At 41.8% G+C, this 27,942-nt stretch overlaps 3 protein-coding genes across 8 annotated transcripts; 1 reads left to right on the top strand and 2 right to left on the bottom strand.

Moving 5' to 3' along the window:
• Positions 1-168: 168 nt before the first annotated feature.
• On the bottom strand, positions 169-5,695 carry coq9 (coenzyme Q9 homolog (S. cerevisiae)). Of its 4 annotated transcripts, none has more exons than XM_034587411.1 (9): positions 5,549-5,695; positions 3,952-4,186; positions 3,682-3,817; positions 2,969-3,111; positions 2,622-2,706; positions 2,434-2,538; positions 1,053-1,208; positions 742-795; positions 169-543 (listed from the first exon to the last, which is right to left on the bottom strand). In XM_034587411.1, the coding sequence occupies exons 1-9, from the start codon at positions 5,604-5,606 to the stop codon at positions 508-510; spliced, it is 1,008 nt and encodes a 335-aa protein (XP_034443302.1). In that variant the 5' UTR covers positions 5,607-5,695; the 3' UTR covers positions 169-507. The 4 variants fall into 4 exon arrangements, with proteins under 4 accessions (XP_034443302.1, XP_034443300.1, XP_034443301.1 ...); XM_034587409.1 differs by having other exon boundaries at positions 2,332-2,538; XM_034587410.1 differs by lacking the exon at positions 169-543 and having other exon boundaries at positions 682-795.
• A 4,093-nt stretch (positions 5,696-9,788) lies between these two features.
• On the top strand, positions 9,789-14,212 carry ciapin1 (cytokine induced apoptosis inhibitor 1). 3 transcript variants are annotated; one of them, XM_034587415.1, is made up of 9 exons: positions 9,789-9,942; positions 10,815-10,977; positions 11,212-11,355; positions 11,558-11,634; positions 11,850-12,018; positions 12,639-12,715; positions 12,853-12,974; positions 13,126-13,207; positions 13,579-14,212. In XM_034587415.1, exons 1-9 carry the CDS (start codon positions 9,904-9,906, stop codon positions 13,687-13,689), a joined length of 984 nt encoding a protein of 327 aa, XP_034443306.1. In that variant the 5' UTR covers positions 9,789-9,903; the 3' UTR covers positions 13,690-14,212. The 3 variants fall into 3 exon arrangements, with proteins under 3 accessions (XP_034443306.1, XP_034443305.1, XP_034443307.1); XM_034587414.1 differs by having other exon boundaries at positions 9,790-9,942; positions 11,555-11,634; XM_034587416.1 differs by having other exon boundaries at positions 9,913-9,946; positions 11,555-11,634.
• A 562-nt stretch (positions 14,213-14,774) lies between these two features.
• On the bottom strand, positions 14,775-27,942 carry prmt7 (protein arginine methyltransferase 7). The gene is made up of 17 exons (XM_034587388.1): positions 27,725-27,942; positions 27,062-27,098; positions 26,751-26,900; positions 24,766-24,874; positions 24,499-24,611; positions 24,179-24,408; positions 23,892-24,072; positions 23,685-23,812; positions 22,833-22,977; positions 22,661-22,744; positions 22,521-22,568; positions 22,064-22,153; positions 21,309-21,470; positions 20,545-20,619; positions 18,941-19,101; positions 18,016-18,112; positions 14,775-15,402 (listed from the first exon to the last, which is right to left on the bottom strand). The coding sequence occupies exons 1-17, from the start codon at positions 27,817-27,819 to the stop codon at positions 15,244-15,246; spliced, it is 2,064 nt and encodes a 687-aa protein (XP_034443279.1). The 5' UTR covers positions 27,820-27,942; the 3' UTR covers positions 14,775-15,243.

The raw sequence follows: 27,942 nt of genomic DNA on the forward strand, positions 1-27,942 counted from the left end.
CAAATTATTCTGATTATGTATGCATTGATTTATGTATAGATAATCCTAGTGGAATGTTTACAATAGTGACTTTAAACAGCAAAACAATACTCCGGGATTTGTTTGCTCAAATTCAACCCTCAGTGATTTTATTTTAATTAAATAATTAAAAGACACAAAAATGTTAAATATACAATAATAAACTACTTTATTGAAGTCTCAATTGATCAAAACAGCAACATGACAGATCTGTGTCGTTTTATACAAACAGAAAAAAAGATCTGAGCAGGATAACAACATGTTGGGCAGTGAAAGAAACCCGGACCAATCCACTGGTCCTGCAGGTGAACAGAGGGAGAGATGTATGGCCTGTGTTAAATGAGAGCGTCTTACTCAGGAGTCCTAATCCAAAACCCTCAGTCGTTTCACACAGGCAATCAGAAATAAAGGCAAAAAGAAGATGAATTGATCTGCATCTCATGACACAACCTGGACGCTCTGTCAGGATCAGTGGTAGATGTTTTCACATCACCGCCTCTGGTTCATTCCTGTCAGGTTCTTCAGCTGTAAAACACAAGAAACGAGCCACATCTTTTTTTACATTTTTCATATTTTTAAACAACTCGAAACTTGACTCTGAAATGCAGAGTCACTGGTTGTATAAATCAGTATAAATCTTGATGCATGATTCAGATACTAATATCATGAGGAAATGTTTTAAATTAAGAGCAAAGATTCTTGATCACTGCGGCAAATACTCACGGTTACAGCAGCTCCCATTAGCCCCTGCACAACTGCTTCCCCAGTCGACTGCACCTAGAGAAAAAAGTAGAACACACAACAGCACCAGTCATCCAAAGACAGTTCAACACTCGTTCTATGCTCCACTCCTTTCATTCTGAACGTGTGTATCAAAGCATCTTTATTTGCATCCATATTCAGGACAACAGAGTTTGTTCAGGAGGACAATGACATTTCTTCTTAAGACACTGAGTCTGAGGTCAGTTTTGTAATTAGTCCACTGAAGGGTTTAGTTGGAGCTGGTGTTTCTACTTATCAAGGGTGCACTCTACCTGTTTGGCAGTGCTGGCCATGTTGACTACATCCTGAATGCGGTTGTCAAGGAAGTTCCAGGTGTCCTGGAAGTCTGGAGAGGAATCCTGGACCATCACTAGCTCTGTGGTGTTGTAGATGCCTGTCAGCGCTGCCCGTTTGGTGTACCAGTTCATCTACATGAGAGAGGGGTGGTACAGAAAGTTCACAACGTACGCATACAAAAAAAAAGGCAGTTTTATTCCTACTGGGCAGCAGTTTATGTATTTTTGCACACAAGCCTTCACAATGCTCCGACAATAAAACAGCTGTCAAACAACAAAATAAAACTTGTACATTGGCACTTTGCTACAACATTTTACTTTAAGAATTCTAACTACAGATCTGACTACACTTGCAGAAGAAAGTCATATATCCTTTTGTAATTCATGCAACTAAGTGTATTACCTTCCAGATGAACAACCTACAGTAAGTAATGTTCTCTAATAACTTTTAGTTTTCTCTCATATGATTTGTGATTCTGCACCATTTCTGTTTATATTATTAGGAACTGTGTCTCAAGTAGACTATATATACAGATATACAGACACGTGGTTGATCGGGTGGGTAGGTCGTAAAAAGTAACATTTCTGATTAATAGCAGATGGGTTCAGGTGGGTGAAATAGGCATCATACATCATTAATCTGTAAAATATTAATTACATTCTCTAAAATGTAAATGACAAACAAAGAGAATCGTGTGCATTCCTGTGCATCAATTGAGGCCAGACACAGTCTAACTGAGAGTCAATGAAAACATAGGGCCCCGTTTTTTGCACCAAGGCCCAAAGTGCAGTTAAATATCCAGTGTGCAGGGAGCGTGTCAGGGCGCATTCGGTACCCTGGTGACAGGACGCGCCTGGCGTATCTGAAAACGGGGAGTGATGAGATGTACTGGGTTGTTAGCAGTGGGATAACTCAGATTTCACATATCTGCCGGTGAAGCTGGTATTTGAGTGTAAAACTCTGGTTTTACCTCCACAGGTAAATATGGACCCACATGGAAGAAATAAATAAAAAGGAAGTAAGAGAATGTGGGTTTTTACATCATTGTTTCCAAAAGTTTCTGTTTCGTGTTTTCGCAAACTCTGGAGTAGTGTAGTCGTCAGGTGTGAACATAAAAAAAAGTGATGTGTGTTAAAACTAAAATCAAATTCCATTAATTGTTATTTGTATAGTGCCAAATCATAATATACATTATCTCAAGGCACATTAGTGTGGACATAGCCAGAGAGCGCTAGTGAGGGGAGTGGGAGTAACCTGGAGAGTGGCAGGCCGGATATTGTGGGGATGGTGATGAAAGGGGGACAGGAAGGTATGAGCAGAAGAAGGAGGGGATCGAGGGTGATGGGATCCACTCACGTCTGTGGATCGGTCTCCAGCATAGTACCAGATGTCGTCTACCAGGGTGGAGAGGTGCTTCAGACTGTCTGGGATGTTGTGAGGAAGGAGAAGGATACTCATCGCCTGAGGACACAGACACAAGGTTGAGGATCAAATGTAGTTTCTGCTTTAGGCCTAAAAGCATCTCATCATTATGCACACATTACCTGTGGCCATGTTTCAATGTAAGAGATGTGCATCCTTAGTCTGGTCTCCACAGCATCTCTTAGAAAGTCAGCAGTCTTCTTTGGTCTGAAACACAGATGAAATCTGCAATTTTCTATTTGGAGATCAACTGTACTAGTTACAAAAACCCCAGAATGTAAATGAGCAGCTTCAGGGAGTTGTGTGACATGAAAAGCGGAGAATGCTTTGCATGAAAATCAAGAAAACTGAATGTTAAAGTCAATAAAATCTATCAACTATTCCCCCCTATTTTGATCGTGGTTCTAACACGCGTCAGACACTAAAATTAAAAGAAAAACCAAAGTGTGTGTGTGTGTGGTATACGTACTCGGCCTGGCCAAGCTGGACCTGCTTGTGTTGTTCAGCCAGGATCTCTGTCAGCTGTGAGTTGCATTGGGCGATAAAATGTAGAACCAAGTCTCCAGATCCATTGTTGAACATACCAGTGGAGGCTGAGGACAGGCCAAGTGTCTGGTGACGACGTACATCAACAAACAAACACACACACAAACACACACAAAGTGAAATCCCCATTAACTGCCTTGCTGATCCCTGGTTGGACTGGGGACGCTGTGGTTAATGGTTGTTATGTTTAAACCATTGACATCACTCTACACGATAAAGCTCCATTAAGTTTACACGTTTTCTTCATATAGTCGTTCTTGGATGCTACATTCCCGTCCAATCAGAAAATGTACATCTTTCATCCAGTGTGCAGCATTGTAGGACTGAAGGGTGCACCAGCTTTGCCCGTGGTTCATAGCAGCAGTCACATAATGTCATTTAGCTCCATTTGGTTTGGACAGTTAGACTGTCTTTGTTTCAGAGCTCTACATCAGCTGTATCGGTACAATATCTTTGATTGATATTCAACGTTCTCTAGATTCTCAGCTCTTGATTAGGTACACAAGAGCCAGTGGAAACCCAGTGCCCCCTGCATGGAGTCAAGTTCAAGCATTTTTAACAGTACATTTAAGCCACATGTGAGATGATGTGACCCTGGCGTGATAAGTTTAAGTGCTCCAACTGTTTGCAGCTCACCTCAGCACCAGATGCAATGGCTTCCATTGACCAGCCGTGCAGCGGGACGAACTCCAGAGCAGCGGTCAGGATTCGAGCTTGAAGCTGATCCTCTGTTTCGTACTCTTCACCCTGCTCTCCGCCCTGGTCCTGGTAACTTAACACACAGACACACATTTGTTATCAGAAAGAGAGAAAACTTCAATACATTGAAATTCAAACACTTATAGGTAATGGTAGTAGACCGCACACAACAAATATCCTGCCAGCTGAAGGCGTGCACCAGCTGACCTGGTGTTTGGCCTGGAAGCCTCCTCTGCTTCTGGCTCAGCTGCAGAACCTCCCTGTGAAGCTGCTGTTGTGTCCTGTTCAGATGGGTGAGTCTGGTAGTGCTCATGGTAGGTTGTGGATGAGGGGGCTGGAGGTCTGTCAGATTTGGAGTCATCCTGAAGCCTCAGCAATGAGCTCTGGAAGCCTCGTCTCAGACTGCTGCACTGGAGGTGTGTTGCTGGAGGTGCAGCCACCGCTGGAGGGGAGGAATATTTTGTTTAGCTTCTCAGAATTTGACTCAGAGAGAACCAAACTCCATTGTGAAATCTTGTATTCAGAACTCAAAACAACCTGTCTATGTAGACCAAATAATAAGTGATTTTCCCGTGTAGCTCACAAATGGCTCACGAATGAATGAATACAGTGACCAGATAGAAATAGATTTGTCTCCACAAATCTCCATTGAACTACCATAACTTTGTTTTTCCACTCAGAGCTGAATATACCACCCAGACCTTTTCTACTGATGGTTTAAACATCTTCTCTGATCCATTTCTGAGGTTTAATAAAAGCCTTCTCCTTACTGCTCTTTGCAGATCCCTCCACAGGAGTTTGATTGGATTTGGATTGAGTTAGAGACTGATTCAAGTTTAAACTGCTGATGCAACAGTAAATGTGAATCAGGTTCTTTTACCAGCACTTACTGTGCAGCCATGTGACTCACGTGTCTTAATAACTTTGTGTGGAGTGTGTACAGCAGCATTAAGGTCCTTTGCAAGTGTGCATCGCTTCACAATTGTTGAATGATTCTTATATTCCAGGTGCCCGAACAGCCACAGGCAACACCTTCCACAATCAACTATCTACTCCAGCTTCAGGCATTCATAACAACACTTCTACCATGTATAAAGCTAGTGTGTTTAATTACATACTCTGTGCAGATTTATTATTGGTTCCATTTGACAATCGTTTCAATTTAGCAGACTTCAGAATGTTCAAAGTACAAACTACATAGGAGTCAGTCACCTGCCTGAAAACAAGGGATTTCTTTCAATGTGTAAAGTGGCCACTGATAATTGTGGTGCACATTTGCTTTATGTGTGCCATGAGACTAGATTTAGATTTCTACCAATTGATTTGTTGCGCCGCAAACCAAAATAATGAGTACATGTCATGTGTGTAATTGCTAGAATAAGACTTCCCTGTCCGTTTCATTCAAGTCAACACTGTGTTACTCCACATTCCAACCTTGATGAAGGAGGGTTTCCTGCTGCACTGGACTTTAGCTGTAGCTGTGCTCCTGATCAACACTTTGACAGCTTGCATAACCACAGAGAAGACGCCCCCCAGCTGCAGGAACGTGTTTACCATATAACGCATGTCTTAAGGTTGAGGTCAACTACCCCGCTGCAGCAACAACACCCCTCCACCTGACATGCAGTGTTTTTAAAGCCTCAGACAGCATCATGTTGTCCTTCATGATCACCTTCTGGGACAAGTGACATTGGCAGGGACAGCTAACGCCAGCGCGAGCTCGTTTCAACACCATGCAACCAGAGAGAAACAGCACCGACAGGAGTCAACATGCGGCTACAGACACACAGCGGCCCGGCCTTACCGCCTCCCAGCCCCCGCAGTGCCCTTCCAACCCGCAGAGCTCTCAGCAGCGCCGCCATGTCGAGCTGCACTACTGCCACTTCAGCTGCGTCACTTCTGTGCGACTCACTGACAAACGCACAGCGATCAAGCTGATAAGAATGAGACCGGAAATACTGCCGTCAAACCAGCCCCCACTCATGTCGCGGTGCGCACTTTCTCTAAGCATTACGTTACAGGCGTGTGAGGCGTTGTGGTACGAGCACGTTAGAGTGGTTTCAAAATAAAAGGCGACATTTCTGTCAATGGGACACCACCTTTCACATTTGCCACATTGTATCTACAAAATAAAAAGCATTATACTTTGAATACTCTCACAAATATAGACCAATGAGGATATATTTCATACTTTTTCCACACTGTGGAAATACAGCATGTGTAATCTATCATCAGGTCAAGAGTGCAGCTACATGCTAAGAAACCACAGATTTATTTTCATAGAATTTATATGATTATTAAAACTTGAGGTAATTAGGGCCCGAGCACCTCCGGTGGGAGGCCCTATTGTATTTCGAAGGATTTGTATTTCCCTTTTGGGGCTTTTTCAGGGCCTAGACATGCTCAAATTGTTACCAAAGTTTGCAGGGAATTCAAAACCCCAAAAAGTAATTGTATTCTGGAGTAATTTGAAATGGGCGTGGAAAATGGCTCAACAGCGCCATCTAAGGAAAAGCCCCTCAGTTAGCTTTCACCGATCTTCACAAAAATCGTAGCCCAGGTGTATCATGACCAGACAAACAAAAAAGGTCAGAGGTGCAATTGGAAAAAAGCAACAGGAAGCCCGCCATTTTGACTTTAGTGGCCATATTGGCCATTTCCCACATTTTTACTTTGATGTACTTTGATGTACTTGTCCCAGGGCTTTCATCAGATCAACTTCATATGGAGATGCCTGTCATCACAACAAGATGGAGATGAAAACTACCTCAAAGATCGAGTTTGATTACACGCCATCAAAACACGAAATATGTATCTCAGACATATTTGGTCCAATCGAGTCCAAACTAGACACGTAAGACAAGATTCCCGGCCTGATGACATCTACACAGAAATTATGAATTGAAATCACAGCGCCCCCTGGTGGCAACAGGAAATGTCTTGTTTTTGGAACGTCTTACACTTGGAAGTATTCCTCCTCATCCACTGACCAAAACCATGTCAAACTGTGTCAAATGGGTCTCAAGACATTGATAATGTAGGCATAAGATTACTGTGACTTTTCGTCAAACGCCATAATAGTGGCGTGGCGTCAAATTTCATCAACTCGCCGTGACACACGAAATTGCTATAACTTCGGTGTTCGAGGTTCAACCTCCCTCAAACTACATTTGTGTAACAACAGCCCTTTTCAGATATTCAGATGGTTTTAAGGAATGGGCGTGGCAAAATAACTGACTAGCGCCCACTAAAGGGCAGCCCCGGCACTACGATTGGCCAACATCTACAAAAATCGATAAGGACATGTGTCTATTCATAACAAACAAATAAGTATCTTGGATAGATATGCTAGACCAAACAGGAAGCCCGCCATTTTTACTTTAATGGCCATTTTGGCCATTTTCCACATTTTTACTTTGACGAACTTGTCGTAGGGCTTTTATCTGATCAACTTCAACTTCTGGGAATGTCATCTCAACAAGATGGAGATATAAACTACCTCGGTATATTTGATTTCGTCACACAGTGTGACCGTGGCGTGGCATCAAAGTTTGATTACACGCCATCAAAACATGAGGTTCTGTATCTCGAACATATTTGGCCCAATCAAGTCCAAACTAGACATGTAAGACAAGAGTCCCGGCCTGATGACATCTACACAGAAATCATGACTTAAAATCACAGCGCCACCTGCTGGCTACAGGAAGTGACATGTTTTATACTTTGATGCACTGCTCCTGGCTGCTTTACAATATGCAGTTCAAATGAGCTCAGTCAAGTCATTGGACCATGGTCAGAATTGTGACATTTCCTCAAACCGTGTAAACATTGAGGTGTGGCGAAGGATCATCCTTCGCCAAAGGAGACGATGTTGTCATAACTCCAGTGTGCATAGTCCTATCACCGCCAAACTTCTGTCAAATGATCAGAGTCCAAGCCTGAACAGCTCTATGTGTCAATAATTCCTCAGTGTCATAGCGCCACCTACTGATTCGCCATGAAACAGGAAGTACTTTGTAAATCCACTCTGCATTATCCAACCGGCCCCAAACTACTGACCTATGATCACAATCCTGACCTGACCAGCTCCATATATTAATATTAGTTCAGGGTCATAGCGCCACCTACTGATCAGTGTGAAAATGAAGTTGTTGTAACATTGTCCAATTGACACAAAATTACTCACGCTACTTCAGAGCCCCTACTTGAACAGATCTATTAGTCTGCATGTAATAATACTGATGGTGCCACCTACTGGCAACAGGAAATAAGCTTTGTTTTACAACTATCATTCAATTTACATAAACTTTTCACAGTGTGATGTGCAATTGATAGCGTGGACCGTAATGAGCAATTAGCAGGCAAGGATCGACATCGCGTGACGGAGGCAGGAAGTGAAGCGTTTGTCCTTGCCGCAGTGCGCAAAACACATGCAACGTGGAGACGTGCACTTGGTCATTGATCGCTCTCTCCACTAACCGCAACAGGCTTCGAAATGCCTGTGCTCGGGCCCATCAGTGCTACAACGTAGCCCTAGTTTGTGAACTGTATTTTTTGTGACTAATAAAAAATGTTTTTTTTAACCATATTCTATAGGCCTAGTTTAAAGTCAATGGAAATACTGTAATATGATATGCAGCCTTTAGTCCTTCCGCCCACCCACCTCATCAACAACAATAAATTTTAATGATTTTAAGTCATGATTTCTGTGTAGATGTCATCAGGCCGGGACTTTTGTCTTCCATGTCTAGTTTGGACTCGATTGGACCAAATATCTCCGAGTACAGAACCTTGTGTTTTGATGGCGTGTAATCAAACTTTGACGCCACGCCACGGTCACACCGTGTGACGAAAATTCAAAATTCGTGGTAGTTTTTATCTCTATCTTGTTGTGATGACACTCATCTCAATATGAAGTTGATCTGATGAAAGCCTTGGGACAAGTTCGTCAAAGTAAAAATGTGGAAAATGTGGAAAATGGCCACTAAATCTAAAATGGTGGGCTTCCTTTTGTGTTTTTCACAATGCACCTCTAGACTTTTTTGTGCGTCTGGTCATGATACACTTGTGTCCCGATTTTTGTGAAGATCTGTGAAAGCTAACTGAGGGGCTTTTCCTTAGATGGCGCTGTTGAGCAATTTTGCCACGCCCATTTCAAATTACTCCAGAATTCAAATACTTTTTAGGGTTTTGAATTTCCTGCAAACTTTGGTAACAATTTGAGCATGTCTAGGCCCTGAAAAAGCCCCAAAAGGGAAATAAAAATCCTTCGAAATACAATAGGGCCTCCCACCGGAGGTGCTCGGGCCCTAATAAATGCAGGCATTAATAACGATATCGAAAATTCAAGGATGTATCTTAGGCTCATGTTGTTTTTAGTTGTTTTTCATAAAGAACCAATACGTCTACTCACCCTTGCACTTTCTTCGCCATTTTGTAAAGTCTGTTGTCATTGATCAACATGCACGCACCTTTCAATTGGTAACGTGCACATGGCTACGCCCCAGGATGCTGAGCACGTGAGTAAAGCGTGCCCTGTTATATTCTTAGCACAAGACTGTTAGGGCCTGAAATTGTCAGAGAGAGACTCGGAGGTGGTGAAGTGAAGTTAGTCTGTGGAGCAGGTAGTTTCTCAATGACAGTCTCAGTTTGTTGCTTACATTTCAGTGGTACTGGTACGTGGTTATGAGCAATTACGACATATTAAATTATATTTGTCATTATTTCATTTTCAAGTAATTTTGTGTGTTTTCATTATCTAATTAATTTTATTAATTTGTCATCCTCATGAGGACCAAGTCCACAGATGTGACGTCCCATTAAGCCAACAGGAAGTTCGCCTTTATTTTGAAAACATTCTAAAAGGCTATCGAAACGTAATGCTTAGAAGAAATGCGCACCGTCAAATGAGTGGCGTTTGGTTTGACCGCAGTCCGGATATGACGAGTTGTATCTTTCAAACTAAAACGCTTCATATATTATTCGAGGTTGCAAATAATAAGAAAACAGTAGAAAATCGGGCTACTTTATTTTTTCATGTCTAAACTCATTCAAATTTTACATATACATCTTACGCTGTGCTCATTGGGTGTTTGAGTCACCAAAACACATAAACAAAGATTTTATTTGGAAAATTCAAACCGGAAAAAAGCTGTTTAGATGCGAACACTTGACAATCGACTGCCACCGTTGCAGCAGGTAGGTCAGTGACCACGTAATGGTGATAATGTGTTTTATTGAAGTGTTTTAACAGCAAAGCGTTTCAGGACAATCGTATAAAACGGGTTCATTCCACTGGCTGTGGTGTCCGGAAGTCTCGCTGTCCACAGCGGTGTGTTTAACTTGAGTAGCACCGGTCTCCTGCGTCACGCTGTTTGTTTCATGTGACACAACTAACCTCCCTTTATCACCAGTGTCACCACTAAACTAGTTGTGTTAACTACCACTGTGGTAGTTAACACAGCTCAGTGAACTCACTTCTGACGTAACGGGACGCACAAACTATTTGAACCTTTGAGATCTGTCCAATATTTCACATTACACCAACCCTGTGTTTGTTATCGTGGGCCAGCTGCTCGCTGTGCAGTATTTCGGCTAAAGATGTCACATTGTTAAGGTCTTATCTATCAGACTGTTCCCCTGGATACGTCCTGGGCCAAACACCGTGGTGTAAATGATCCATGTGTTTAGGTTGGGAGGTTTCTCGTGGTCTCATTGGGTCATCGGGGACAGACACGTGTCCTCAGTTATACACGATCAGACAGAGAAGCAGGAGTCTGGTTCTCAGTTACTGTATGTTCACTAATAATGAACGAGTGTGAGTTTCCCTTTGTAAACTATGAGACTGAGTCAGTCCTCACTCAGACGTTCGTCACTAAAGTGGTTCTGACCTGAAGTGAACTCAGCTGCTGCAAGTTGTCAAAAGCCAGGATGAAACCAGCAGTTCTACCAGTTACTCTCCCACTACAGTTTTAGGACTGTTATATAAATAATGTCTGGTTGTATGTTCATTGTTAGAATGTGATCATGGAGACTCCAGAGGAACTGAGAGAAGCTTGACTTTCTTTCAGGACATCATGGCAGATCTTGGCGTCAGAGCAGGAGACACTGTGCTGTTTGTTTGGGCCCAGCCCTCAGCACCTGCAGCCCTGAAACAATATGCAGAGGAGCTGGGTGCTGCTGTTGGTGCACATGGACGAGTGTCAGTGGAGAACATGGAAAGACTGTTGCTATGTGAGTGACAATCAATTATACTGTGCTTTTATTAAGAAACACACACACACACTTTATTAATCTGATTCTTAAAATACTGCTACTACTGAGTGTTTTATCTCAACAAATGTTGATGTTGGGACTCATATTGTACATAAAGCTGTGGTGTATGTATGTACCCCTATTATACACACTTAGACAGGATGCCATGAGTCCATGTGAGGAGTAAACATATCTCTGGTCCCCTCCCCTCAGCCTCCCATTCTGCATCCACCTTCGACTGGGTGCTCTCCAGCCTTCTGGCCGACAGCTCCTCCGTCCACACCTTAGAGACTCTGGCTGAGATGGCCCGATTGCTCAAACCTGGTGGGAAGATAGTTCTGGATGAAGCAGTTACTGGTGAGGAAAAAAGTTTTGTTCTGTAGTTTTTTGCTCAGTAAGTGCAAATATCCTTTTGGATTGCAGGGATGTTTGAAAGACTGTGTCAGGGTCCGAGGGATTCTTGACCCTAAAGTCAAAGTCAATTAGAAGTGCTACATGAGCTCTTTTGTTGTCATTGTGTGTGAGTGTGTTGGACTCTTTTCTCTCTCTGCTGAAGGAGCTGAGACGCAGAGTGTGAGGACTGCTGAGAAGCTGACATCAGCTCTGAAGTTGTCGGGCTTCATGTCTGTGACAGAGGTGAGTAAGAGAGGATCCAGCACAGAGCTGCAGGACAAAATCTGCTCACACGCACTGTTGTACATTAATGTTTGCACGAGAAAGAATTGTTGCACTGACCAAACCACAATGTGCAGTCTAGGAAAGAATCCCAGAAATATATAGCTGGGGTTGATAATAATTATATTATTATCTCCTTTTTGACCTGGTTACCCTCTTGACTTCTCTTCTTCTAGGTCAGTAAAGCAGAATTGAGTCCAGAGGCTTTGAGCTCGCTCAGGACGGTCACCAGTTACCAAGGAAACACGCTGTCTAGACTCCGCATATCTGCCTCCAAACCCAACTATGAGGTTGGAGCATCCAGCCAGATTAAACTGTCATTCGGGAAAAAAACACCCAAGCCAGGTGGGTTTCTTACCCTTTTTTCATTTTCTTCTGAGGGTATATTCAAATGCAAGGAGGTCACTGCAGGTAGTGGAAGGATTGTTCATCTGTCTGTCACATGTGTTGCCTCTGAAACCACTGGTCAGATTTTGGAAAAATAATTTTTCTCACGTTGGTTAAAAGTGCTTTGACTCAGCAAAGGTAAAGAAAACCATGGAAACCAGTCTTATGTCACACACTGACACTGGTGCTTGAATGGCTTTCCCATTGGTTGTAGTGTAGAGAATTGGAAATATCAGTGAATTACAATTAGATGTCATCCATAACAAAATGTTTCTCAGTAGTTAGTAGTTCAGGATTTTTACACATATATTTAATGTCCTTTTTTCAAGTAGAAAACATATTACGGTTTATTGATTTGACAGGTTTTAAAATATAGAGCATGGGACCCAACTAATGTTAAGCTTCTTCATTTTCTTTTTTTGTTTTCAGTTAGTGACCGTCATGTGTCAGATATGTTTCTCATGATAATGTGCATAATCAAAGAATTTAAAAGAATCGTGTTTACTGATGGAATAATGAGGCCCCATGCAGCTGTATTGTGATGTGAAGCTAATTTTTGCTGATGTCTGCGGTTGCAGCAGAGAAACCTGCTCTGGATCCCAACACTGTTAAGATGTGGACACTGTCAGCCAATGACATGAATGACGATGATGTGGTGAGTTATTATTGATTTGTGTAATCTGTACATTTTGGCTAGGTGGGGTTTACATGTACATAAAGACATGTCAGATATCATATTAGGGCTCTCATCTTCCTGTGTTTACTGACTTAGTCTTATCCCTCTTTCTGTAGGACATGGTAGACTCTGATGCTCTGCTGGACGAAGATGACTTGAAGAAACCGGATCCAGCTTCCCTTCGAGCCCCCAGCTGTGGAGAAGGAGCTGAAAAGAAGAAGAAAGCTTGCAAAAACTGGTGAGGTCAAAACTGGTGTTTTTAAACCTTAGACAAAAGCTTGTGGGGGCATGTCAGGTTGTAACTGCAACAGAAGCAGCTGGGCTTATTGTTAATTTACCTTTGCTTTCAAAAGGACTAAGACCTTCTGTGATTTATGTTTCATGTGCAGCACGTGTGGTCTTGCTGAAGAGTTGGATCAGGAGAGTAAAGGACAACAAAAGACAGACCTCCCAAAGTCGGCCTGTGGAAGTGTGAGTACATCTATTATGCCTCTGGTCCAGCCAGATGTTTTCAGATTGTCTGTCTTTCCTCTTCTCGTGATGAGATATCTCAGTTACGCAGGGAGGCAATGTTGTCAAAACTCTTCAGACGTTCTCTTGGAAAGGTGAACTGTTAAGATTTCGGTGGTCAAAGGTCACTCCGACCTCACAAGACACTTTTTGACCATAACTAAATCATACACAAAGTATGATGAAATACACTCACTACAATTATGAGCCTGGACCAAAACTTCACTGGTTGGAGGCTTTCACCTACGGCCACTGTGATGTTAACCATACTTACCTGTTAACAGTGTGAAGAAATAAGGATTTGAATGGTGTCCATCATGTGTTTGTGGCAGTGTTACCTTGGTGATGCGTTCCGGTGTGCCAGCTGTCCGTACTTGGGGATGCCAGCGTTCAAGCCAGGACAGAAGATCGTATTGGACAACACTTCGCTGACGGACGCTTGAAGCCGCAGAGTTCACACCTTTATCCCATATGCTTCATAACATCACATTCCCTATTGTCCCCTCCATCCTGAGATGGCCCTGAAGAAACAACTGACTCTGCAACAGTGACTTGTGTAAAAACGTCCTTCTCTTTGGACGTCACCTCTGATGTTTGTCTGTCTGGAGCTCTGTGGGCAGGCTTCTGTTTGATGTGATAAGTTTCAAATTACAATCCATATCCATATCTAGCCAGTATTGATCGCCATGCTGTTTGTTATATTACAACACTGGCAACAGTAAGTAGCTTCTCAAAGAATTTCTTAGTTTGAGTTGGCATTGCAGCTTTGACAGTGTGAAAACTGAAATCACCTGGATCGTTTAAATGCACTGAAACGTTCTGTTCATTTACATCTGATAATTGATGTAACAGTATACATAACTATAGAGAATATAAAACTTGTTCAGCAAAACAATTGAAGCATAGAGATACAGATGTACTTCAAGCTTATTTGTGTATATAAAGGCAAACAGTTTGGCAATAAGATATGCTGTTTTTATTTATGTCATATAAACACCACAAACTAAAGGCAGCCTTGTTTTGATAACCGAACCAGACACATTACGTGAGCAGAGGAACAGCTTCTCTTGCTACTTGAGTTAGCTCACTGACGCGTTAACTTTAGCACAAACAGCTGGGACATGTTACAACTACAGCAGCCGCAGTAATTGGTCCTCTGTCATGAAGGTTCAAATCAGTCATTATCACAACTGCATGACAATAGTGATGGAATCAGCTGTATCCTTATGAAGGATGCACTGAGCAGTGTTTTACCCTCCACTCTTATGTAAATAGAAATATCTAGTTCTACAGCTCCATCAAATGCAGCCTCCTGAATGACATAGGTTGAAAAACATTTGAACCTTCATGATTGGTTTGATTTACTGTAAAACTGTGGACTGTACTAGTCTCAACATGAAGTAAATTACATACTGAGTGTATATCAGCACATTAGTTCATCAGTGTTGGGACAACAGTGACACGTGAATGAACTGTGAACAGTATCTATCATTAGCCTGAGTCAACGACAGTTACGATACCAAAAATAGACAACCAATATAAAACTTTATTCAACATTTGGGTTTGTCAGTAATTCACAAAAACTGTCAACTCTGTTCCAAGTTCTCACAATTTCTCTTGCTGTAATGACCCTAATATGGTGCTTCAACAAAGCCACTGACTGAATATCCATTAGCCTTCAATGATGGATGTGGATGTATTTTAGAGTTGGTAAATACTTCTTTAATCTCTTAAAGAAAAGCCCTTGACATGGGTTATTATATATATGAATTATATTTATACTTAATATGGCCATTAATAACATTCTGGGCTTTGGTGGAGAGCCTCCATCTTCCACAGTCTAACAACACGGGGTTCTGGTCAGGATTAGGATTAATAATTGTCACATTACAATTTTTCCGCTATTGAAAAAGAATGCTATTGAATCAAAATGCAAAGAGTGACATAAGGTGAAAAGCAGAGCGTTAACAGTTTGTTCTTCAGTAGATTGTTCAGCATCACTGAGCCTTGATGCTGAAGTCCATCTTAATGTCTCCTGAACTGGGTTCAAAGGTGAAGCTGTAAGACACTGCAGCTCTGGCGTCATCTGAGCTTTCCCACGGTGATCTGAAGAAATACACTCCCTGCTTCCTGTGTCGAGCCCACTCACAGTCACCCTGCAGGAGAAGGCAGGACAATCAAACCATTAGATCTGTCAGGACATCGAACACCAACAGTCCCAGTGTGTCACCAAACTCTTCATTCCTGCTCACGTTTCCTTTTTACAGAAAACAATGCAGCTGAAAATGAGGAATTAAGGAACAGCCAGAAGCTACACAAAAAGATCCTCTGCTTTTATTGATGAACGCAGATAGAACGCAGAGCAGTTCCTGGCGTCAATGACAACTAATGATATTGATTAGGTCAGATTCAGTATGAAAGGAGGCGCTGGGCTGGAGGTAGGTTATGAGGTAGCTAACAGTGGAAGCAGGAGGAGTAGGCAGCTAAAACAGCCTAAAGTTTAAACAGAGCGCCAATATGAGCTTTGCAATTGAATGTATGGGAGGGATGAAGTGAGCCATCAGCGGATGTGGGCTGGTACAGACTTCTGCTGTCAGCTAACATAATAATAATAATAATAATAAATCATATTCACATATCACTGTTTGTCTCACAGGGCTTAAAATAAATAAATAGATACACAAAATGCACGCATTTTAATTTACGTATGAGTGTAAAACTTGGTGTATTGATCAAAGCTAAATGCTGCAGGGGAGAGAAAAAGGACGGCAGATGAAAACAACTCTTGTGGAGTGATGAATTAAAACAAGTGCTCCCTGTCAGTAGGCTTTCATCACGTTAACACAGTCATGGTTTCCTTTCCTTTGAGCTTTGATTTGTTTTATTTCCGTCATTTTGTTGCATGGATGCCTTATGAGACCTTGTGGTGCCCTCTTCTTCTGCAGTGCAGTAATGGCACCTGACTGGAGAATTAGCACCAGCCTGATCTCAATGAACCAACTTCTATATAAGAGGTTATGTCCTCTGAGCAGACTGGACACTACAGTGCCTCCATATTGCAAAGTGAAAAGATGGTTGGGCTGGTTAGCTCACTAACTTCATTAAAGGAAAAATAAAGAAATAGAAATAGTTAACACACATTACGTTCCACTGCTGTAGACAGCTCTTGGTGAGAATACGGAATAAATGTGATGCTCAACATACAATGGGCCTCATTCACAAACCGTTCTTAAGAAGAAACTTCTTCTTAAAGCCCACATACACAGTTTTTACAAAGATTCTGACATTCACAAATGTTTTCTGGGAATCTACGCACTACTGAAATGCTAATACTTTTAATTCTACAATTGTATAATAAGATTTCAATTACCACAGTATCAGTGGTAGTTATCATAGTTTTATAATTTTTATCTTAAATAGAGACAGACAAGTTTCAGTGCATATTATAATTTTTTTAAACAAAGGGAAATGTTGAAGAGGAAAACACACAGAATATAATTTGGTCTATACTGCAAACGATAACACTTTAATGTCATGAACATGTTGAAGAGGAGAATATTCAGTCACAAAACTAGTCAGCCATCTTTAGGTTGTACACACTGGTGTTTACATATTAAATGTATTACATGTGCAACTATTTTACTGCTATAGCTTTTAGTTAAAATGTTGCATCCATGTGTAACCTGTTAATTCTGAAAACTGTTTTCTTCTGTTCTGAGAGATGTCTCATGAGATGCACTGCACCACACAGGGACCAACCAGGTCTGAGGGGACAGGGCTCCCTGTTTGCGCACCGAGCGGAACCTGAACCCAAATATTATTCAGAACATTTGATCTGAACCTGGCCCAGCATGTCCGCTCTCGATGGGTCCACAGGCTCAGGTCGAGTATCCACAGATGCTCAGCTGAGGGTTCACCTGTAGTGCTGTGTTTCTAATGATGGGCACAGCTCCAGCTCAGATAACTCTGAGCAGCTTCCTTTTTTTTATTTTGACTTCAAATCTGAGATCAAACTATTTTTTTTACTACAATTATGCGACTTTCTCCTGATACAGCTTTCACTGAACGTGTGACTGCATTCCATGTATCGTTTTATGTGGTATTTTATGTCAACTGCTGACACTACAAAATATAACTTTTTTTACAGTATGAGTCTAGTGCGGCACAATCTTTAAATGGTTATGGTTTGGTTTATATTTATATAGAGCTGTTCTAGCCTTTATGACCACTCAAAGCGCTTTACAGTACAGTTTGCCATTCACACACACATTCATACAGTGCATCTATTAGCAGCACTTTTTGTTTTCCTATGAGGGGCAATTCGGGGTTCAGCATCTTGCCCGAGGGCCCTTCGGCATGCAGATGGGGAAGACTGGGGATCGAACTGCCGTCCTTCTGGCAGCCGGCAGGGCATTTACCTATGCTAATTAGGGAAAACTGACACGTGCTTTCAACTTACGAAGACATGGCCTTCATCAATATAAGAACACAGATGTAAACAATTCTGCAGTTTAAGAATGCGTCATGAATCTGACATAGAGTTTTCTTAGAAAACTTCTTAAGAACAAATTTAAGAAAATTATTAAAAAGATATTGGTGAATGAGGCCCAATTTTGTTAAGTAAACAGCCATTAATGCTAATGTTGTATGTAGCAATAGCAAAAACAAAAAAATAACACTGTTAAAATTTTAAACACAATTGCAAAAATAAAAATAAGAAAATCTCAAGATGCTCAATTTGTTCAGGAAAGAAATAGGAAAAAAGTTACCTGCTCACTGATAGGTCCAATCAGACCTGCACTGACACTGATGTCATGGGTGAGTTGGTATTCCATCCACAATGCAACACCATGGCAACGACCACCCCTGGAACAGACATGTCAACAGTTACCAACTGAGAATGTTTGAGTATTGTACTGTGTCCATCTGTGTAGGACCACGGCCAAACACAGAACAAGGTGCCGCTGTTCTGTCTCAACCAGTCTAGTCTTCTTACTGTATATTTTTTTGTATATACAAAGGTTACTTTTTTATGACTTTGAGCTACTGCCTGCATAATCTTGGAATCTGTCAGCTCTCACCTGATGACAAATTAGCCTCTGGGGGCAATGGGCAATATTTTGTGGCTTCTGGTGTAGACAGCAGATATCCGTGCCATGACTCTGTCTTCCATTCGCTGTACATCGTTTACAGTCTGACTAGTTTCTATCATCACACTTTTTGTAGGGATTCTTGGTTCCAGACGACATTTTGCCTTATCTCTATTAACAGCTGTATATGAATGCAGATAAATTAAAAAGCAGAAAGCAGATGCGTTTCGCTCAATGTGTTCTGCCTCTGTTGCTCTCCCTATGGACTGTTTACCTGCAGCAACCAAAGCCTGCATATTCACATGCAGAATCTATTTATAGTGATTACTGACGGCATAATGCCAGACAATCAAGATATCAACTCAAAATAAAACTGGTTGGCTATTGACTAACTTTTATCAGGTTGTTTGAGGTTATTTTGATGCCTGTTAAGAACTTCTCAGTGTTCCACTGTTTATGAGAGGAGAGATGAGACTGTGGCCTGACTTCAGTATTCAGAGGGGTATCGCTGTGAGCAGTGACTTTAACTCCTACTGCACCAACATTTAGTCACTGTCTGATCAAAAGCCACTTTTGTGATTATGATAATACAAAGAGACTATACCTTATGAAAGGCAGTGAGCCCTGACTGCTGACTGGCTCCTGAGGGACACACTGTGTGAAGTCAAAGGTCATGACGGCTGTGGACTGGGTCAGGGCCCGGCACGGGTACTCCCACAGAGGATGGGGCTCTGCCTCGCGGGACTCACGGAAATCCAGAGATTGCTGGAGGCACAGAAGAGGTTAGTTATATTTTCACAAAAACATTTTTTTGTGGAACTGGGGGAATTGAAACAGAGCTAATTAAGACTTTTATTAAGTATTATACTTTTTTATAATTTTTTGGGCTAATGAATGGAGACATAAATATTAGTCCAATATTGAACGAGAATGCTACAACTGGTAACTGTCAAACAACTAAACAACTGCTTCAAAGTAAATATCTACTTAAAGGTTCAGCGTCTATCTAATTTAGTGACATCTAGTGGTGAAGTGTCATGTTGCAGCTGAATAGCCCTCACCTCACCCTCCCCTTCCAAACATGAAAGAGAACCTGTGGTAGCCTTCAGTTGTCATAAAAACTCAAAAGGTGTTTAGTTTGTCCTGTTTGGATTACTGTAAAAAACATGGCGGCCTCCGTAGAGAGGGCCCGCTCCCGATGTAAACACAAGTATTAAAATTTCTTCCAATTTAGATGATCACACACGAGTGAGAACACCACTAGGATTATTTTATATTCAATTTCTGCCAATAGTTCCCTTTCACCTAAATTTTACACACTGAACCTTAAGAGTTTTTGCCACAGGTTCAGATTGTTAATGTAAGTGTCTGATGGAATAATGGAAAAGATTTCATCAAAGACAGAAGTGTGAAGACAACTTTCTGAAACAAAATGATGCACCACACTTTTTGAAGCTTTCACTGACGACCTTTGGAGGACACCTCTGTTCACGCACACTGCACCTCGCAGACCATCGTGTTTGCAGTGACTACTTTGAGCGGGATGAGTAACTCTTAGTAGAATAAGAGAAGAAATCCCACACCTAAGAAGGATTACACTGAAGCCTTTTCAGTCGGCAGTTACAGCGTTCTTGCTCAACACTGGACCAGTTCCAAAAATGTTGGCCTTATGAATCATTTAGACCTAAAAATAAGAGACGATAGAGCCCAGGGTCAAAAATAAAAGAATTATCCTTTAACTTTAGCTGAATATCACACACGCTCTACTGTCCAATGTTCAAACCATCAAATAACTGCAGGATACAAAGATCATTTTTTCCTTCATTACATTGTATTACAGTTCTCCGTCTCTTGTGTTTTGGAATCATGCTTTTACCTCAAAAAATATTTCTGCAGTGCAGTTTTGAATTATGCGAATATTACTATTTGTCTCATTCTCTACACCTCATCGAATAAAATCAACTGAAGATGTTCCTTTTCCATAAAAACCCCTCTAAGCAAGCATATGTAATCATACCCACACACTCCAGAGAGAGACGTTTACTTTCAAATGTCCCTGTCCCTCTTCTTTCATGTATTTTCTATTTTTAGTGTAATACATTTCTCCTCCGTGATCAAAGCATCGTATCATGTACGAGAGAAGGACTCACTTTAGTGGATGTAAAACCTGACAGCTAAGAAAACATCTGAAGGACAGAACATTTTTACCTGGACCATTTCATCCATGGGTGTAACGTCAAAGCCCTCACAGGTTCCACACGGTGCTCTAATCCTCCACAAATCCTAAAAGAAATGGCACAAACAAGTCTCTCAACAGGGAATTACCTTTAACAAATATTATTATTCACTACAATTCTTCCAAAACAGAAATCCTTAATACAGGCCCTGTGCCTGCTCTTATCTCTCGAGCTCAGCACATGGTTCCCTTTGTGTTATTTTAGACTATAACCTCACTACCTCACTCTCAAGTGTCACGTGAATAGATCAACTCTGTCATCTTATTTTCACTTGAGAAATTGTTCTAGAATTAAATCTTCCATTTCTTTTAATGACCTTCAAAAACCAGCTCTTAGCCTGAGATCTTCTGATGAAGCTGTTAGCTATTCTCTCTGTCTAAGCAGGAGAACAAAGACGGCAGGCCTCTGCAGTCGGGGCCCTGACCCTCTGGAATAGTTTACCTCAGGAAATCCTCTCAAATCTGGCTTTAACAAAAATGTAAGATTGATTTTCTTTAACCATTACTTTGAACTGCTTTGTGTACTATATTACTTGTAGACTTTGGTTTAAAATGATATGTAGTTATTTAATTTGTATTTATTTGTAAGAAGAGGATAAAGGAAAGATCAGGATACACCAAGCCCTAAACAAAAATACTGTGAAAATGATGGTGGATGATCTTTTGTGTCCTCTTTGTCACAGTAATAGAGATAATCGAAAATCTGGACATATGAAAATATTCTCCTCTGTCCCACCTGGAACTCCACAGCCACCATGTGAAGTGTGGCAGAGGAAGGCAATATGGTGGCGTTGGGCTGCAGGAGGCCTGCCAGGGCGGTGCGACAATACCAGAAGTACAGGGAGTGCCAGGGTAGGAGGCTAGTGCCGAAGTACGGTTCAGCCATCAGGACAGAGATCTGTATGAGACAACATAAATTCGATCATTCTGCTGTTTGGGTCAGTTACAAAACTACACAGTATATATTTGGTTATTGTTATAATATGAAATTGGTTGAATTCCAGCAAATGGAAAAAAGAGCTGAGGCAGCATTAATATTTTTTTAGGCTACAGGCAATAAACACAATATCTAAATGTAGTGCAATGTTAACCACATTTCAAAGAGAAACTAAAGAACATGCAAATGAATGTTTCCTTCCACTACCTTCATACACATATTTGGGTGATTATTGTCAGAAGGTTTATTACTACGAGAAACAAATTTCACATTACACATTGTTGATAAATTGTCTTTACCTTTTTTTCTATTGTATTCTACAGATTTCACCAAATGCTGTTTGTCCTCTGCAGTTTATTAATCATTAAATTGATTGGTGATGTCGTTACTGTCTGATACCTGGCTCCTCTTTGACTCATTGTTTCAGCCTGTGGCTTTGGTACAAAGATGGTACAGTGACAAAGCAACGATGCAGACCAGAGTTCATTGAATGTTAATACCAGAAAAGAAACAGCAACAAACAGCATTTCACTTAAGGCTTGTTCCACAAGTACCTGTTCTCCTCCAATGTCATTCCTGGTCAGCTGGTCAGGCCTCATCTCCAGCAGCTCAACACCTCCTTTTATCAAGTTGGCCTCCAACACCTGCACAGAAACAATGTGTAGTATCATGAGCACTTGTTAACCTGCTAGAAGCCGACTTTTCTGTGACTCGCTCGCAAACTTCAGGCTTTCGACTCCGCTACAGCGGTGTATGTCTCTCTGGCTGAAGACTACAGTCATGTGCAGTGAGAGCACGGGCAGGTGCACATAGGCAGGAAGGGCAGTTAGTGGCAGACAGGTACACCCACCAATCATTTCATTTTGAATGAATGAGTCTTGTGATGGCCACAGCCTTTTTTCTTTTTTTTCAGAAGACTGTTTATTGATGGCGATTGGGACAAATAAAAAGTGTTTGAAAAAAGAAATTACACACCCTAAAGTTTAAGTACAATAAAAAGTTGTCATTTACCTGCTCGATAACCTGTTTGGACATTCTGGAGTTTTCCAAACCAAAGACCTAAGCAGAGGCAGAATGAATACAAAGACCAGGCATTAACAGAGTCTGCTTGGAGAAGGTGCAGTAAAAGTTCACATGCTCAAACAGAGTACCTTTTTGGCTCCGAGCATGTGAGCAAACACAGGAAGCAGACTTCCATCACTGACACTGAGACACACGCTTTCCTCTCTCAGAACCTGCAGGTGGCACAGACAGAAACATGTCAACAAGCATATCCATGAATTCATTAACAAACTGTCTGGACTCCGGTGCACCTTGACTTACACTGCGCAGTGCACTGACGTAGCTCTCTGTACGCCGTCTGTCGTTTAGTTCACCAAACCGAGGCCGAGTCCATACTAGGTGAGCCTGGCAGGTACAACATGGCCGAGACGAAAGAGCTTTAGTCTGTGACTCTGGAGTCTGTTGGCTGAGAATGTGAATATGCAGATAGTCATTTAGAGGGACAGTCATTTTCTCTCATCTGCTGTCACATTCATTTCTATCGAAACATGTATATTTTGTCTTCTAACTGCACATGATTATTTTGGTCCAATCGTGATCAAGCGATCATACCTGTGGTAAAGGTTAGGCTGGTTTAATGACCTCAAGGATTAGTGTAGAAATAAAAATGATGGTTTTGGCTCAGGTAGTAGAGCGGGTTGTACTCTAATCAGAAGGTCGGCAGTTCGATCCCAGTCTTGGTAGTGTTCTTGGGCGAGATACTGAACCCCAAATTGCATAGAAAACGTGCTGCCCATAGATGCACTGTATAAATGTTTGTGTGAATGGATGAATGGCAAAAACTGTACTGTAAAGCACTTTGAGTGGAATGTGCTATATAAATACAGAGCATTTGCCATTTATCTGTAATTAATTCAGTGAAAGCCGGACAGGTACTGGAGACTGTGTGATACCACTGAAAGCCCCACAACAGCCAATAGGAGGAGTTTGTGGTGAGATTATTTGGTCATTAACTGATGCTCTTGTTCCTGGAGAAGCACACGAGGAACCTCTCACCTCGGGTTAGTAAAACAAGCATTACTGTGTCACTTTTCAGTGAGGCAGGAGGCACAGAATATTCATTTCTACAGCAGAGCAGGAAATATACAGTATGTTGTATCTGAGCTGTTTCACCTGGGAGACTGCAGACTGTACCACAGACTGTAGTCATCATGGCAGACAGTCAGACTGAGCTCCTCTCCTTCTGTCACCCCCCTCTCCACAGGCAGGAAGTACACACTCTGCATCCAGTGGTCCCGCCACTACAACACACCACAGCATTAACAAAGTGGTGATGGGAGCCTGAATCACAGCATCATAACCTTATGTCCTGTAACTCACCGGAGCCATCTTTGGCTGTGTGTATGTCCAGCTGGGAGCCATGGTGCACACAATGCTTCCACTGGGATCCATGTCAAGGTCCCACCAGGACAGGACCACCTGCGCTCGACCGCCAGACTGAGCCACAAACTGGGAGGAGTGGGACTGGAAGGCACTGCTCACAGGCTTACTGAAATCCACACTGAAGGGGAAAAGATGGGGTGCAGGAGGAGGGGAAGTAAGATGTGATGAAAAAAATGTTGAAAGAAAACAGTGTAGAAGATTTTTCATCTTTCTCCTTTTCATACCTGAACATGGTGCAGAGAGGGCCCAGCGGGGTGAAGCTGTTTGGGGATACCTGGCTCAGCTGGATGTCACACACCGAATGGGCTCCAGCACAGCGGCCCACAGCGGGCGGCGGGACCAGACGGGCCCCTTCCACCTCCACCGGCTGCATCTGAGCCCAGCTCCACAGCAGCTCCGACTCCACCAGCTGAGCGTAGACCGTGGCCCGATGAGGAACAGCCTCGCAGCCCTCCTGCAGGTTGGAGGGACACAAGCACTGTTGGTGAATTTCACTCTTTTGACTCATGGTAACAAACAAAGATACAAGTGTAAACATACACACCTGGACAAGGTTTTGATGAGCATGTTCATAGCTGGGCAGAGCTCCTTCACCTATGAGCTCTGTATCAAACAGCTCTGTTATTAGGACGTTGGCCTTCATCTGCATATCCCCATCTGTAATAAATCACAAATACAAAACCTCTCATGAGAATGTAGACAAAATTCCCTCTGACAAATATCAACTACAGAGACACGACCACATGACAATATTCAGAGTGTGTGTATAGGTGTCCGAGGTGTGTGTGTGTGTGTAGGTGTAGTTTCTGACCAGGCCCCACAGTGACATCAGTAGAGTGTTTGTTGATAATCTTGATCCTGTCAGAGAAGCCGTTCTTCTCCACAATGCACTGAGCAGCTTTAGCCATGGGCTTAAAAACCTGCAGTCACAAAGGAAACAGAGACGACACCTGAAACTCCAACGGCTGAGGGCTAGGATGATTAGTTGGTTAATCAATTGGCCCAGTTTTGATAGTTGATAAATACAAGTTATTTATCCATCAAAGCTGCCGGACATTCCCTGATTCCAGCTTCTCAAATGTTTTTTTGTTTTGTATCAATTCAAATAAGTAAATCCATCTATTTGAGTTTTAGAGTGTTGCTTTTTTCAATTTCAAGATATCACTGTGAAAGAAATTATAGGAGGAATTTCTCAGGAATATTTGTCATTTTATACAACTAAATTGAACTGTTAACTTAATCACTAAACAATTTAAAATAATACATTACCTAAGAGAATGATTTCAGCATGAGTGGCATGCTACAGAACAAACATACTGGGAAAACTGGTGTTTTGAATGTTAGATCAACACACGCAATGCGCCTGCACAGCTGTGTTACCAATGTGGGACAGAACCAGACTTTGCATCTATTTATTTATTCATTCATAAATTCAAACATACAGTCCACTCTAACATGTGTTATGTCTCATAATGGGTTGAAGGATTTTTTTTTCAATTGAGTTAAAGCTGCCAGTCAGACAGACAAATCTTTTCATTTATAAAACAGTGGAAATATGGTGAAACAGCTAATATGGCACCACTTTACCTTAAAGAGTTGATAGTACCGTATCACCCCACTAGAGCACTGCGCTTCCAGAACTCAGGCTTACTTGTCGTCCCTAAAGTCTCTTAAAGAGTAGGAGCAGGAGACAGAGCCATCAGCTATCACTTTGCTCTCTGTGGAATCATCTCCCACTTTCAGTTCGGGAGGCAGACACCCTCTCTACGTTTAAGAGTAGGCTAAAAACCTTTCTTTTGGATAAAGCTTATAGTTTGAGCTGGTTCAGGTTTGTCTTGGACCAGCTCTTAGTAATGTTGCTATAGGTCTAGAATATCAGAGGACATATGATGCATAAAGCTTCTCTTTCCTCCTCTTCATCATAATAATGTCTCATCAGTACATGTTACTGACTTGACTTCTTCCCTGGAGTCCTTGTGCTTTATCGTTGTAGATCCAGGATCAAGACTGCAGCCACATCGTGGATGGTGATCACCGTGGCAACTGATCTTGGATTATGATTACAACTAGATTGCTCAGATATATAATATTCTTACTCACATATACTACCATTACTAGCAATACCTCCATCATAACAATTCTCATTACTGCTCCCTTCATCTCTGTCAGACATTCTCTTATGTATAAATATTTTAAACATTGATACACCGGTCCATTCATGTTAGACACTGTCTTTTCTAATGAATGTTGTAAATATGTTGTTGACATGATCTGTTACAGAGAGCATCTAATTCACTTCTGTTCATCCTGGGAGAGGGATCTCTTACTTGTAGGTCTCATGAGATTTCTACCTTTTTTTCCTGTTAATGTTTTTTTTGGAAGTTTTTCTTCAATCTTGTCGAGGATTAAGGGCAGAGGATGTTGCACCTTGTTAAACCCTATGAGACAAATTGTGATTTGTAAAATGGGCTTTACAAATAAAAATTGATTGATTTATCTGAAAATAATAAATAATTATTGAGATATGGCCAAAAATATGTTTTGTGAGACCAGTGACCTTTTTGTTTGTTTGAGTGTCAACAACTGAGTATGTACTAACATGAAAAATATTTAACCTCTCGCCTTCCATTCCCAAGTGATAGCGTTGAATAATGGTCAGAAAATTGTGAGACTGACAGACAACTAGAAGACATGATGGCCACGGCTGTGACTGACACAGAGGCACCAAATGAGGAAGAAGCTTTTGGCCATGCTAAAGTACAGTATCCATTAAGCACATATAAGGAGTATGTGTACCTCTACAGCATAGCAGAAGTCAGCTCCAGCAGTGAGGGCCATCATGGACAGTAGACCTGTCCCTGTCCCAATGTCCAGGATGATGACCTTCTCACCACGAGCCTTAACTCTGGCCACAGCCGCCCGGATCCCCTGGTAGTACTTCTCATTCTGAAAGGGAGTGAGGACGTCAGCTGTGCTTTAGGAAGGCTGACTGCTTGTTGATATTTCAGTAGGGAAAATGTAGTGTGCAGTCAGTGTTGTTCTGTCTACATCCAAACAATACTTTCAAATCTTATAAAGTTAAAAATAACATGTTCTCCAAAACTTACCCTGTCGTGATCATGCAGCATGTCCGCGTAACAGGACCTGAAAGATAAACACGCTCCAATCAGAATGTATACATGTGACTAATGAAACAGCCACGTAAGAGACCAACCAAATATCAAAGTCAAGTTAAAATCTGTCTTTGGGGAACTGGACCAAGTCCTGATACATGTCATGTGAACACAGGGAGGATCCAGCAGCAGGGCACTGGCTTCAGCTGAATTCTGATTGGACCCTGAATTCCCCCGGGCAGAGGTGGATATTTTTTATAAACTACTCACTAACAATACGAACAATAAATATGACAATTCGGTCAACATTTTAACTCTTTTTTTTAGAGTAAACAATGTGCTTGAACATCAAAATATATTCATCGACGTGTGGCTTTGCTCCAAGCTACAGAACTAACAGTAAACAAGGAATGACTTAAATGTTCACCTTCCTGAATCAGGAATTGGACATGGCTGTTGGACATATAATTGGCCCCTCTGTGTAAATGGTGGCCCCTTTAAGTCCCCTGCTTTAAAACACCCTAGATCCGCCACTGTGTGAACATGAACCGTGAAAGTACCAACACTACTACTTCAGCACTAACTACACATCTTCTCTGTGTTTTCATACTGAACGTGAGTTCTCCATGACTTGCAACAGCATCAGTTCTCCTCTACCTGGCTATCTCCTGGTGGAAGTCGTACTCCTCACTCTCCTCCACCCAGTCCAGAGCCCCGGTGGTCGGGTTAGCTCTCCCGCAGAAGGTCTTCATTTGTTCCGACGCTCCGCTGAGCTGTGACACGTTAGATAAAAGCCCTGTTCTATTCTACACAAGTCTGTAAACACACTGATTCACAGAAGCGTTGCTTCAGTGGAGGCGGCCATTTTTCTCACA

The sequence above is a fragment of the Hippoglossus hippoglossus genome, chromosome 6 (assembly GCF_009819705.1).
Source record: "Hippoglossus hippoglossus isolate fHipHip1 chromosome 6, fHipHip1.pri, whole genome shotgun sequence".
Taxonomy (NCBI): domain Eukaryota; kingdom Metazoa; phylum Chordata; class Actinopteri; order Pleuronectiformes; family Pleuronectidae; genus Hippoglossus; species Hippoglossus hippoglossus.